Source organism: Neofelis nebulosa, chromosome 12, assembly GCF_028018385.1.
Source record: "Neofelis nebulosa isolate mNeoNeb1 chromosome 12, mNeoNeb1.pri, whole genome shotgun sequence".
In the NCBI taxonomy this organism is placed as follows: domain Eukaryota; kingdom Metazoa; phylum Chordata; class Mammalia; order Carnivora; family Felidae; genus Neofelis; species Neofelis nebulosa.
Window position 1 is genome coordinate 4,068,199 of NC_080793.1, and position 12,420 is coordinate 4,080,618.

At 60.7% G+C, this 12,420-nt stretch overlaps 1 protein-coding gene across 1 annotated transcript; it reads right to left on the minus strand.

Moving 5' to 3' along the window:
- Nucleotides 1-3,776: 3,776 nt before the first annotated feature.
- On the minus strand, nt 3,777-11,841 carry CEL (carboxyl ester lipase). Its single transcript, XM_058693667.1, has 11 exons — nt 11,709-11,841; nt 9,262-9,412; nt 9,047-9,169; nt 8,737-8,934; nt 8,004-8,134; nt 7,733-7,840; nt 7,492-7,609; nt 6,178-6,364; nt 5,795-5,998; nt 4,675-4,872; nt 3,777-4,344 (listed from the first exon to the last, which is right to left on the minus strand). Exons 1-11 carry the CDS (start codon nt 11,772-11,774, stop codon nt 3,864-3,866), a joined length of 1,965 nt encoding a protein of 654 aa, XP_058549650.1. The 5' UTR covers nt 11,775-11,841; the 3' UTR covers nt 3,777-3,863.
- Between the last annotated feature and the right edge of the window lie 579 nt (nt 11,842-12,420).

A 12,420-nucleotide genomic window follows, 5' to 3' on the forward strand; every position in this document is an offset into this window, starting at 1 on the left:
TTCTCTCTCTCAAAAATAAATAAACATTAAAAAAAATTGCTGCAGCAATACACTGTATTTAAAGAGACTCACTTTGAACACAAATATACAAAAAGGGGGTGGCGCCTGTGTCAGTGAAGTGTCTGACTTTGGCTCAGGTCATGATCTCGTGGTCTGTGGGTTCGAGCCCCGCGTCAGGCTCTGTGCTGACAGCTCGGAGCCCCGAGCCTGCTTCGGATTCTGTGTCTCCCTCTCTGCTCCCTCCCCTCTCGTGCTCTGTCTCTATCTCTCAAGAATAAGTAAACGTTTAAAAATAAATAAAAAAATACCTAGAACAGGGTTGCCTGGGTGGCTCAGTCAGTTAAGTGTCCAACTCTTGATTTCGGCTCGGGTCATGATCTCACGGTTCGTGAGATCGAGCCCCATGTCGGGCTGTGAACTGACAGCGTAGAGCCTGCCTGGGATTCCCTCTCTCCTTCTCTCTCTGCCCCTACCTCAGTCTTTCTCTCTCTCAAAATAAATAAATAAACTTAAAAAAAAGAAAAGATCTAGAACAGGCAAATTGGGACAAAAAATAGAAGAGACTCTCGGGTGGGGGAGGAGAGAAGGGAGGACGGTGTTACTGACTAATGGGTACAAAGTTTCAGTTGGGGGTGATGGAAAAGTTTTGGAACTAGATATGGTGACAGTTGCACAACAGTGTGACCGGCCCTAGTGTCACTGAATTGTACTCTCAAAAGTAGTTAAATTGGCACATCTTATGTTGTATATATTTTATGCCGATTTTCAAAGAACGACATTTGCAAAGACCATTTCCTGACCCGGGACGGTGGCTGCCCTTCTACGGTTTTGGAGGAAGAGGGAATATTTTCTGCTTGTTCTATTGGGGTTTCTGTTGACCACCAGTTAGGAACTTACGGATTTCAGGGTTAAATTTGAATTCCATCAGCGCTAAGCGGTGGCGGTGGGGGGGGGGGGGGGGTTGTAAGCAGATCAAAAATTTTCAATAGGAGTGTATTAGCCAGTGGACTATGGCCAGGTGCCTCTCTCTAGGGGCCCGTGGTCAGCCCTTTACCTGGACTGAATTCTTCCTGGGATCCTCGCCTCTGTCCTTAGATTTCCTCCTCCTGCTTGCTTTGAATCTGGGGGAAAGATTTGTAATGCCGCCTGAAGGCTACAGCCGAGCCTTGTTCCGTAAGCATTTCCGCTACCTATGAGCTAGGATTTTCAGCCTCCCTGCAACCCTACATATAATTGATTTTGCCCAGAAACACGCTAAAAATCCCCACCCCACCCCACCCCCCACCTCTCCCTGCCGGGCTCACGGCGGCTGCTCATCCTGGCTGGGGTCTGATGACTCCCGGCTGAATGCTGGTGGGGATAAGCGTCCTGCCAGTGAAAGACCACCACACCCCCCACCCCTGGCCAAGACGAATTCTGGAGCCATGTGCTTCTGAGGTCCAGTATCGGGCCATCACCAGCATATAGATAGACTCAGTCGTGTTGATGCCATATTGTCCTAAAGGGTAGGTAGGCCAGAGCCCTGAGAGCTTGAAGCGCCCTGGATGGCTGGGTTGGTTCTTTGTCCACGTCTGTGCTTTGCTTTGTCAGGGAGGAGATGGGTGCATTGAACCTTTCCTGCGGGGACGGTAGAAAGATTGTGCCGTGGGCGAGAGGTGTGTTACCAGGGTAGTAAGCAGATGCTGTCCTCGGCTCCCCTGAGTGTCCTCCCTGGGCTTCACCATAAAAGGTTAGCAGAAAGGGGTAACACCTGGCCCATCGGGGAGCCTCCAGGACCCTGGACAGCCTCCAGCCTGCACTTCCGGTAATCATAGTTGACCGTTGAATAGCACAGGTCTGAACGTGCGGGCCCAATTCCTCACAGCTTTTTTTTCCCAATACAGAATAGTACTGTGAACGTGTTTTCTCTTCTTTACGATTTTCCTTTTTTTTTTTTTTTTTTTAATGTTTATGCATTTTTGAGAGACAGGCGGAACATGAGCGGGGGAGGGGCAGAGAGAGAGGGAGACACAGAATCCGAAGCAGGCTCCGGGCTCCGAGCTGTCCGCACAGAGCCCGACGCGGGGCTCGAACTCACGGACCACAGGATCACGACCTGAGCTGAAGTCAGATGCTCAACCGACTGAGCCACCAGGCACCCCAGGAGACCATTTGAAATACCTATACGAAATACGTGTTAATCGATGACTTACGCTATCGGTGAGGCTTCTGGTCAACAGTAAGGCTGTTAAGTTTTGGGGGAGTCAAAAGTTCTATATGGGGGGTCGGCACCCCTAACCCCCACATTGGTCAAGGGTCAACTGTATTTTCAACTTTGCCCTCTGGATACCGCCTGTAAAGGCAAAAGCCAGGTGAACTGTGGGATGACCTTGAGTTGTCACCAACTGCAGGTGTCACCCAGACATAGCGCAAGGCCGGCCTCTGCCAGAAAGGTCTTCTCCGCCCAGACCTGGACCCCGATGCCCCCACCACTCTGACACGGCCTGGCCATTCAGGGATGCGATTTCCTGAATGACAGGCAGGCACGACTATGCTTCCCCTCCCCCCGCCCCCCACAAACAGGGGCGAGAAGCGCCACATCCCAGGGCCAGTCCAGGGCCGGTCAAAGGCACTGGGGTCCAACGGGTTTCTCCTACTGTGTCAGGAGGCTCCTGAGAGCAGACCCAGCAGGTACAAGCGTGTAGGGAAAGTTGTGTGTATGCTAATGTGGTGGAGAGACACGTTGTTGCGTTCTTGAGTTTCCATGGGCCAAGAGCAGGGACAGTCACCAGTAGAGGCCACAGGGCTGCGAGGGTCGCTCCCCTCAGTCTTGGACGAAGAAGCCCCTCTTCGCACCTGAGAGCCCTCCACCAAGCCAGAAGCCCAGGGTAGCCAAGGTGGCCACAGGCCGGCCCGAGTGCCCCCCGCTCCTTGAGGGGGGGGACACAGGTTTGCCCCCTGTCCGGCTCAGCCGCGTGGGGCCCAGGCTTCAGGCTTCAATCTGTGACTAGAGAGGGAAAGAGTGGCTGGCTGGTCCCCGTGTGCTGCTGTCCCCAGTCCCACCAGGCAGAGCCATCCAGGACTCCAGAATCCGCTCTCCTGTGAGCCCTCACCACCTCCCCACAGAGAAAAGAATGGGTGAGGGGTGGGGAGGCTCCCCAATATCGCCTCAAGCACTAGCTTTGGAGTTCCTGGATTTGAGTCTTTGATGACCTGGGGCACGTGTCCCCCTCCCGGTGCCCACCTCGTGCGGCCATGGTGAGGTCAGGCTGCTTAAGCACTTGGGCACTTGGCACGATGCCCGGGCCCAGACGCCCAGATGTGGGAATGGCCCTGACCTCTGCCTCCCGCCCCCCTCTCGCCCCTGTCCCCAACCAGCTCTGCCAGAGCCAGAGCCGGTTTCTATCCCCGGGCCAGTTCCCCAGACCCCGGCTACAACCCAGGGGTCACTGCCCATGCCCCAGAGGGCTTGGTGTGGCTGGACTCCACCGGGTCCGGGGGGAGGGGGACACTGTCTGCAGAGCCCAGCTGCGGCCACCGCCGGCCCTGCCCCCTGGGAACCAGCGGCCCAGGGCAGAGGGACCCGCACCTGAAGCCCAGTCCTGGCTCTGACATTTCACTTCTTCAAGCCCGTGTCCTCCTCTCTCGAGCGAGGGTGGCCCTCCAGACTTCCTGGGCCTTCAGGACTGAGGGAGACCATGGGGAAAGGCGGTGGGCCCAGAGCCTGGGGCCACCACATAACTGAGAGCCCTGCATTCTGCAGTGGGGACCAAGAGAGCAAAGGAAGATACCAGACAGAGAGGGATGAGGCTTTATTCAGGAAGAGGTCTGGAGGGGAGTGGGCCGCCGGGGTCTCACCCTACGGCTTCTTGGGGCCGAAGACATTAGAAGCCAATGACTGCAGGCATTCGAACCCCTTCAGAGTCCCCGGAGGGGGGCGCGGGGGCGGCATCGGAGTCGCCCGAGGGGGGCGCGGGGGCGGCCTCAGAGTCGCCCGAAGGGGGCGCGGGGGCGGCATCCGAGTCCCCGGATGGTGGAGCCGGGGCGGCATCCGAGTCGCCCGAGGGGGGCGCGGGGGCGGCATCGGAGTCCCCGGAGGGGGGCGCGGGGGCGGCATCCGAGTCCCCGGAGGGGGGCGCGGGGGCGGCATCCGAGTCCCCGGAGGGCGGTGCCGGGGGGGCCCCGTCTCCGGTCATCGTGGGCAACGCCTGGTAAGTCAGGGTCCAGTAGCGCAGGTAATTCGTCCTCAGGTGCTGCTTCATGGAGCCGCCATCCATCTTCCTGTTGATCTCCAGGTAGTTGTCACTTTCCACAGTGTAGGGATCCCAGTGTGTGGGCACAGCTGAGTGGCCCATGTTGGGGTTCCTGCAGGGAGGAGAAAGGCTGGGTTGGGGGGCTGGGGGCTCACAGGAGTCTGGAGACCTGTGTCCCTAGCCCAGCTGGGCCCCGGCTTGCCTGACAGTCCTCTACCCTCCGCACCGACCCCACCATCAGGGTATATACGTCACTACGTCCTGGGCACTGGCTGGGCGTGAGCCCCAAGAGGCACAGGCCTCGCGGCCTAGCAGTACCTCTATCCACACATACGACAGAGGCACCGAGGCTCGGGGAGGTTAAGTGAGGGCACAGGAACCCAGGCCCGCAGGGCAAGGGGGCAGGAGGCCCTGGGCTCAGCCTCGACCCCGCCTTCCTTACCCGCTTCTGGCAAAGTTGGTCCAGTAGGCGATCATGGCCTTGGAGACGGTCCTGTCTTGGGACCGGTAGCCCAGGGGCGTGGCAAAGGGCTTCCCAAAGACGTACTGGATGTCATCGGCGTGGTCAGCCCCCACCCACTTGGGGTAGGTGGGCATCCGAGAGGGGTGTGAAAACAGGTAGGTGTAGGTTTTGGCGCTCCTGAGGAAGGGAGGGGAGACCGGCCGAGTTGCAAGGGGCTCACCCGGAGCGTCAGCCCAGAGATAAGGCCTGGGGGGGGGGGGGGGTCGGGGGGGGGGGGCTGGGGCAGCAGGGAAGGATCTGGGGAATCCCCCCAAGATTCATGAAGAATCCTGACACCTGGGGAAGTGAAAGCCGGGGGCCAAACCCGTGGATCCGTGGGTTCTACGATTTCGGTTGTTATTTATAATTCACCTCCACAAAACAAACTGAGGCATCTTCCTGTAATTCGCTATCAAGAAAGATTTCTTTTTTCTCTGCAGGTGAACTCGTATCTTGATGTAACTGGACAAGGTATATGTCCTTGGATGTTTTCCTTTTTTGCCTTGACTGCCAGGAAGCTCAGAACTACATTTATCGCTTAGTTGCTGCAAAGCTTTGGTTTTAGATTCTAGGTATAATATTATCTTCTTACTTTTGAAGCCTTCCTCACTTATTTTTTATTTTCATTAGCTATTATTCTACGGAGGTTTTTTGTTTTTTTTTTAATGCGGCCACAGTCTTAAGTTACTTTGAAAGTTGGTAAAGCTGAAACCCATAACAGAGATCCTCACCGCCCCATGTTCTTTCCTTCTCCACAGCACGAGGGAGGCAGGGGAGACTCAAAGAACTTTCTAGCAGGAAGGACTGTGGGGTGAGGGAGGGCACGCAGCACTGGGCTGGGCAGAGGATCGTGGGAGGGTTTGGTAAAGCCCCCCGAGGCTGGGAGGCGAGGAGGGGCTCTCTCAGTTCTTGTCGGGTCCGGGGAAAGAGGTGGTGCGGGCATGGCCTTCCCAGGCCTCACAGACACCCGTGAGCCACCCAGCAGAGAGGCCTCAGGGCGAAGGTGCGTGATCCCAGGTGGCCCTCCCCAGGGAGCCTCCCTCCCTGCCCAGGTCCTCACTTGGCATTGGCTCTGTGCTGGGCCAGGGCAATCTTGGTGGGCACCAGGAAGAGGATGTCCGTCTCGAAGTCCACTACGGTCTTCTTCCTGGTCTCCTGGGACGCGTCGAGGGCCCAGGGCTCGGTGTAGATGTCAAAGGTGGTGTTGGCTCCCCTGAGCCCCTTGGTGATGGTGAGCCCGCTGACCAGCTTGTAGAAATCCTCCCTGCGGGGACCACAGCAGCACTGGACCCGCCACCCGGTGCCGGTGGGAGGGTATCTGTGCCCCCACGGACTGTCCCCCCCGCCCCACCCCCACTACTGGGCTCAGTGCTGATCTCTGCTGATGCCTCCCTCGGCGGCCCCTGGGCACTGCCCCCCGGGGGCCCCACACCCACTGCTTACTTGGTGACCTCCTGTTTCTGTTTGTTGATGGCTGGCATGTCGATGCTGGCAAAGACGTGGCCGTCCATGTTGTTGGTACCTGCTAGGTAGTCGATGTCGGCCGTGTTGACGTATAGGTTGACGGGGTCATCGGGGAGGAAGTCACCGTCGACGACGGGGAGAAAGCCCAGGTAATGCAACATGGGATCTGGGGGGGGGAGAGGCAGGATCACACAACTCCGGTACCCACAGGCCCCTCCCCTCTGTGGCAGAGTCAGCTCCATCCCATCGAGGCTGCGGTGTAGACCCCTGCTCCCTCTGATCTACACCAGGCTCCCTCGGGTCCAGCGCCACCGGCATTTAGGGCCGGATCGTTCTACGTCACGGGGAGGCAGGGCGGCCAGCGCCCTTCGGGACGTTTAACAGCATCCCTGACCCCAAGCCACGGGATACCAGTGTGACAACCAAAACTGTCTCCGAGACTCTGCCGCACGTGCCCTGGGGCCACAACACTCAGAGGGAGAACCGCTGACCTAGAGGCCAAGGCTGTCCTCCCACCAGCCTCACTTCTCACTGGGCCTAAATCAGGAAGGGGGAGGATCTGGAATTGAGGGGACCGATGGACAAAGAGGCGCACCCCTCTCCGGGCTGGGTTCCGGTGTGCCCGCCAGAAACGGTGCCAGGTCCGCATGGTCCCCCAGATCCCTGAACTGGCCCCGAAGGGACTGGAGAGCCGGCTCGGGGCAGGTGGCGGCCCCGGCCTTCAGGAGGCCCAGCCTCGCCTGTTTTCCCTCCAGTTCGTGCCGGAGGAAACAGCTGGTTTGCATTTGGGGCCACGTGTTTGCTTGGCTTTCGGGTTTGCTCAGCACTTACGGTTTTATTTCACGTCCGGCAGAGGTGCAAAATGAGGGGGCCTCTTAGCATCAAAGGATGCGCGAGAGCGAATGCCAGCCCCCTGGGCTGGGGGGCCCCCCGGCACTCCGGCGACGCTGTGCCGCGGGGGTTCACTGAGCATTGAATGAGGGGGCAGGGGGAAGGAACCAGTCGTCGGGTACAGAGGCGCTCGGTCTTAGGTCCGTGCATCCCCCTAAAACCGTGTGCACCGTGGGGGCTAGGACCCAAATGCTCATCAGCTTCTCAAAGGGGTCAGGACCCAGGAGGATACGAAGAAATCGTGGCTGCTTCCTCCTACAGCCGGGGCCACCCAGCCTGCAGGGGTGGCTGCAAGCTGCCTAGGGATGCCAGCAATCTGGTGACAGGGCCACGCCTCGGACCTGGTAGTTTGCTCTCTTCTCCAGGAGCATCGCCCTCCCCCGCCCGGCAGCCCCCACTCACACTCCATGCCTGCCAGGGGCATCTTATAGGCCAGCGTCAGGGCACGGGGGTCGGTGACCTTCAGACACCTGGCCATCCTGGCGGTGTCGTCCAACGGGCAGCCCACCTTCTCCGCGATCTGGGGGTGGGGGAGGGGGGCAGGCAGGCAGGTGAGGCCAGTGCCCCAGGCAGAGGAGGACGGAGTCAGGACGGAGTGGGAAGGAGGGAGGCCCCTTCCCCGCCTACCACGGCCCCTCTTTACCCTTTTGGCCCAGAAGAGGGGGTTCTTCTGGATGGCCCAGGGGCATAGTGCCACTCCACTCTGGCTGATGGCTCGCCGGATGAGGCCCTTGTTGTAAGGAGAGAGGGTCTGCAACACACAGAGGCCCTGTCACTGAGGCCTCGCCCCCCGTGCCCGGCCCGGGCTCAGCCAAGGACGCCCCACGCGTCAGTTCCGGCCCTCTCCTCCCTGCCCCCAGAGGCTCCCTCTCACACCGTGGGGGGCGGGTCCCCCCTCCAGGCGTCTCCCGGACCTGCAGAGAAACGCTAGCACCTCCGGCTGACTCTCCAAAGATCGTGATGTTGTCGGGGTCCCCCCCGAAGGCTGCGATGTTCCTTTTCACCCAGGCGATGGCCATGTGCTGATCCCGGAGGCCATAATTACCTGGGGGCAGGGTGGGGGGTGGGCCTTCATCGGGGACCCTTGGCCGGGGCTGGGGGTGCCAGGGCCTGGCCCACACGAGGTGTACGATCCACGTGGGTGGGATGAGAGCGGCCTCGGCAGCGGAGACCCTGGCTGAGCCCCAGGATGTTGAACGGTCCCCCCGGGAGCTGGTCGGGTCAGGTGCTGGGGCAGATGTGGGGCTCAGGCTGGGGGAGGGCCGGCCTGCTCACTTCTCTCTCCCCCTGCCACAACCCCCCGTGTCTGTCTGTCTATCCTGCAGCTTCTGTGTCGCCACCTTGACGTCCTCTCTTCTGTCTCTTTCACTGGCCTCCGTGTCCCTGGCTCCTCTGGGCCTCTCCGGGTCCCACCCTGCCTGTCTGTCTCTCTGTCCGGCAGTCTCTTCTCTTTCACTGCAGCTGCCGAGGGGCTCCCGCATCTCACGGCCCGTTTCCAGCCCCCTGGCTCTGCAAATCGGATTTCCCGGGGGACTGTCAGGAGTTGCTCGAGCATGAGTGGCGTCGAGGGGCATCCCTACGGGGCTCAGAGCTCACGGGGTCAGGCACGCTTCCTTCCCCTCCCCGTGCCCAAGACGTGTAGCAGACCTGGCAGGTTGGCGTCCCCAGTGCTGAGGAAGCCCAGGGGGCCGACGCGGTAGTTGAAGGTGACCACGATGACGTTGCCCCGAGTGGCGATCTCCTCCCCGTCGTACAGGTAGTTGCTGAGGAAGTTGGCCCCGTGGCCGGCCCCCATAAGGAAGGCGCCTCCGTAGATCCAGATCATGACGGGCAGGTTCCTGGAGACTAAGGCGGAGCAGAGGGGGCCCAGTGACCCCGCGTGCCCCCCTCTGGCTCCCCTCCGCGCCCTGTGCTGCTCTCAGGGGCCTCCTGCAGGGTTCGGGGAGGGCGAGCCCACCTTCCTTCTTGCCCTGGGGGACCCAGATGTTGAGGTAGAGGCAGTCCTCTGCCCCGTAGGTGTTGTCCTGGGTGATGGTGGCCTGCAGACAGCGCTTCTTGAAGTCCTTGGCCTTCAGGGTCCCTGTGGGCGGCCAGCGGGGCCCGCGTGAGGACGGCAGCCGCCCCCACCGGCACCCCCGACGCGGGGCCTCGCCGGCACCTGCCCGCTCCCACCTTGCCAGCCGGGGTGCCGCTCCGGGTTCTCCAGGGGCCTGGGGACGGCGGCGAAGGGGATGCCTCTGAAGACGTCCACATAGTTGCCAAAGAGGCTGAGCTTCTTGTTGACGCCTTCCACGAAGCCTCCTTCCGTGTACACGGCGCCCAGCTGGGGGTGAAGGCCGAGGCTCAGGTGGGCTCGGGCCGCTCTCCCTCCCGAACGGGGGTGGGGGCCACCTGAGCCGCCCCAGGGTGTCCGGAGGCTCCCGGGAGACAGCTTCGGGGAGGGGCCCGTCCGCCCCAGAGACCGAGGCCCCTGCCGCCTGCCCTCGTTCCCCGAGGGGGTCCCGCTCCCTGGATCCAGGAGGAAGCTGCTTCACCTAGTGTGTTCCCACCCTGGGAAGCCTTCCGAGTAGGCTAGGAGAGGCGGGTTTGGATCCCGGCTCCGGCCACCTGGCTGTGACCATGAGCCTCCGTTTCCCCATCTCTAAGATTAGACAGCAGCACGGCCCCCCTTGTGCCCCCCTCCCCCCCAGTGTCCAGCTGGCCCGGAGTCTGTGGCCCCGTGCCAAGTTCTCACTGCTGGGAAAGACCTCTGCCCCCCTGGGCCATCGGAACCACTGCTGTGTCCTCAGCCCTGGCACTGAGCCTGCCCCCGCGCGGCCAATGCATCCCATCCTCGCTAGGGGGGGTGTCCTGGGGGCTGGTGTTCATCTCCCCGTTGTCCCAGGAGGAAACGGAGACTTTCCTGCTGGAAGTCATCCTCAGGGAAACAGCTGTCCGACCTCAAAGCCAGGCCCTCATCCCCTCCTAGGGCCGCCTCCCCATCCGTCTGGTCTGGTGGCAGGTCTCCGCTTCCTGGCTCTCACCTGCACTAGGTTCCCGGTGGGCGAGGGCGGGGCAGCCCCGCACGCCCAGGTGGGGACCCAGCACCTTGTAAGGTCTAGGCTAACAGGGGAGTGGGGAGGCGGGAGCTGCATTCAGAGGCCGGAGTTCCCGCCAGGCGCCGAGGGTGGGGCAAGGGACCCAGAGGCAGGTGCAGGTCTGCTCCCAGCCCTGACTCTCCATCTCAGGATAAACAGCCTTGTTTCAGGCCTCTAGGCATTTGTCCTGGCCGGCTTCGGGCCACTGGGGCACCGAGGTGGGCCAGGTCAGTGCCTGGGGACTGGGAAGTCACCTCTCAGAACGGAGATTGGCCTGAGGCTCCCGGGTGAGGGGTGAGGGCCAGGGCCCCTCGCCGTGGTGGCAAGGTGGGAGGGTGGTGCTGGCTGCTGGAGCGCTGAGGGGCAGTCCTGGTCCTTTCTGCCCTCAGACAAGCCCCTGCCCGCCCCCCCCCCCCCACCACTGCCCAAAAAGACAGCAGCATCCCCTCGGGGCAGCACCTGAACTCACTCTAGGTCCCGAGGCAGCGGGGACGGAAGGGCAGGATAGGGGTGAAAATGACACGGGGGCTGCATGTCTGTGAGGTTTCGTCCTGAAGCACTTTCCCCGCCTCATTCCTCAGGCTGCAGCAGGGCAGTTATGGAGGGCAGCCCTCCCGCGCACCCCCTACCCGCCCCCTCAAGGAGATCTCCGGACTTTCCCAACTTCCTCTTGGGAGATGGAGGTTATGTTGGGAACCATACTCCGAGTGGGGTTCCAGGTTTCTGCTCAGCCACTGGTGGCTGTGTGACATTGAACAAATAGCTCACCTGCTCTGGGCCCATCTCCCCTTTTTTTTTTTTTTTTTATTTATTTTTGGGACAGAGAGAGACAGAGCATGAACGGGGGAGGGGCAGAGAGAGAGGGAGACACAGAATCGGAAACAGGCTCCAGGCTCCGAGCCATCAGCCCAGAGCCTGACGCGGGGCTCGAACTCACGGACCGGACCGCGAGATCGTGACCTGGCTGAAGTCGGACGCTTAACCGACTGCGCCACCCAGGCGCCCCAATCTCCCCTTCTATAAAAAGGGGACAGTGACCTCTCTGGAGAGGAAGGAGCCAGACGGACGCTGTGGGTCAGGTTCCCAGACTCAGGAAACAAAAATTCAGGGCTCCCAGTTACGTTTAAATTGCATGTAAATGGATTTTTTTTTTTTTTTTTTTTTTTTTTTGGAGTACAAGTATATCTCAAATATTGTACAGGACATACTCCTACAATAAACTTTCCATGTTTTATATAAGACTCAAATTTGGCAGCTCTTCCTGCCCAGGGGTCCCGTCCCCATGCTTTAATAAAAGCCCCTTTTTGCACCAGAAAAACTCAAATTTAATCTGGCATCCTGGATTTTATCTGGCAGCGTGAGCAAAGCACCAAGTGCCCAGGAAATGCTGTCTTGAGAGTTGAGGTCTCTTTCTCAGGCTGGCTCTTTCTGCCGTGGACTCTGCCCGTCTGCCTTCCCTCCACCGTGCCCTGTGCCCAGCTTCCAGATCTGGCTTAGTGAGGACTGAGGGGCCCCTGCCCCCTCTGCCGGCCTCTCGCTTACCTTGGCCGCACTCGCTGCTGCTAGGCAGCAGGCGAGGCCCAAGACGACCAGCTCCAGGCGCCCCATGGTGTGTGCCCGCCTCTGCGTGGCCCTGGTTTGGGCCCTCGCGTATTTATGGGGCTGGAGCCAGCCTCCGAGTCGCCAGCTTCCCCGCAGAGGGCCCCTCTCCCTCCTCCCACCTCCGGCCCTCCCTCCAGGCTGGCCACACTCCATGTAGCGTTCCTGGGGCTGAGACAGCTGTTGTTTCCAGCCAGCCTCAGGCCGGGCCAAGGTCACACAGTAGGGGACACGCACACGGGTGCAGGGACAGTCTGTCTTTCCCAGGGCTGGCTGCTCCGAATGCCCTGGTGCCCACAGCGCACCTGTGCAGGCCACTGCCTCCCTGGGAGCAGACGCTGGTGGTACTGGGGAGGCGGCCGCAAGGCCTTCGGCTTGGCCGGGGGCCCACTGCCCTCCATTCTGGCTCATTTCTTCACAAGGGCTTGGTTTCACCCTCGGAGAAGTGGGCATGCTTGGTCTCCACGGCCCGCCTGCCCCCCAGCCCCAGCTCAACAGGAGTTTGTAGGGGACCGGGCATGGGACTTCTGGGACACAGGTGGGTGTGGCTGACTCTTGTCACCAAAGGCCCACTGGGGGGTGGGGACCCGGAGCCACGTAGGTGATCCTGCCCTTGGGGTGGGGGAGACCCCACATTCAGCACAAGTCCTGGGAC

Bases quoted from the DNA above. Each gene is read 5' to 3' on its own strand.
- CEL (XM_058693667.1), bottom strand. From the start codon at position 11,774: ATGGGGCGCCTGGAGCTGGTCGTCTTGGGCCTCGCCTGCTGCCTAGCA. The intron at 8,935-9,046 runs GTGGGCTCGCCC...GCTCCGCCTTAG, and splicing joins CCCCCAGGGCAAGAAGGAAG to TCTCCAGGAACCTGCCCGTC. The intron at 7,841-8,003 runs GTCCGGGAGACG...TGTGTGTTGCAG, and splicing joins GTGCTAGCGTTTCTCTGCAG to ACCCTCTCTCCTTACAACAA.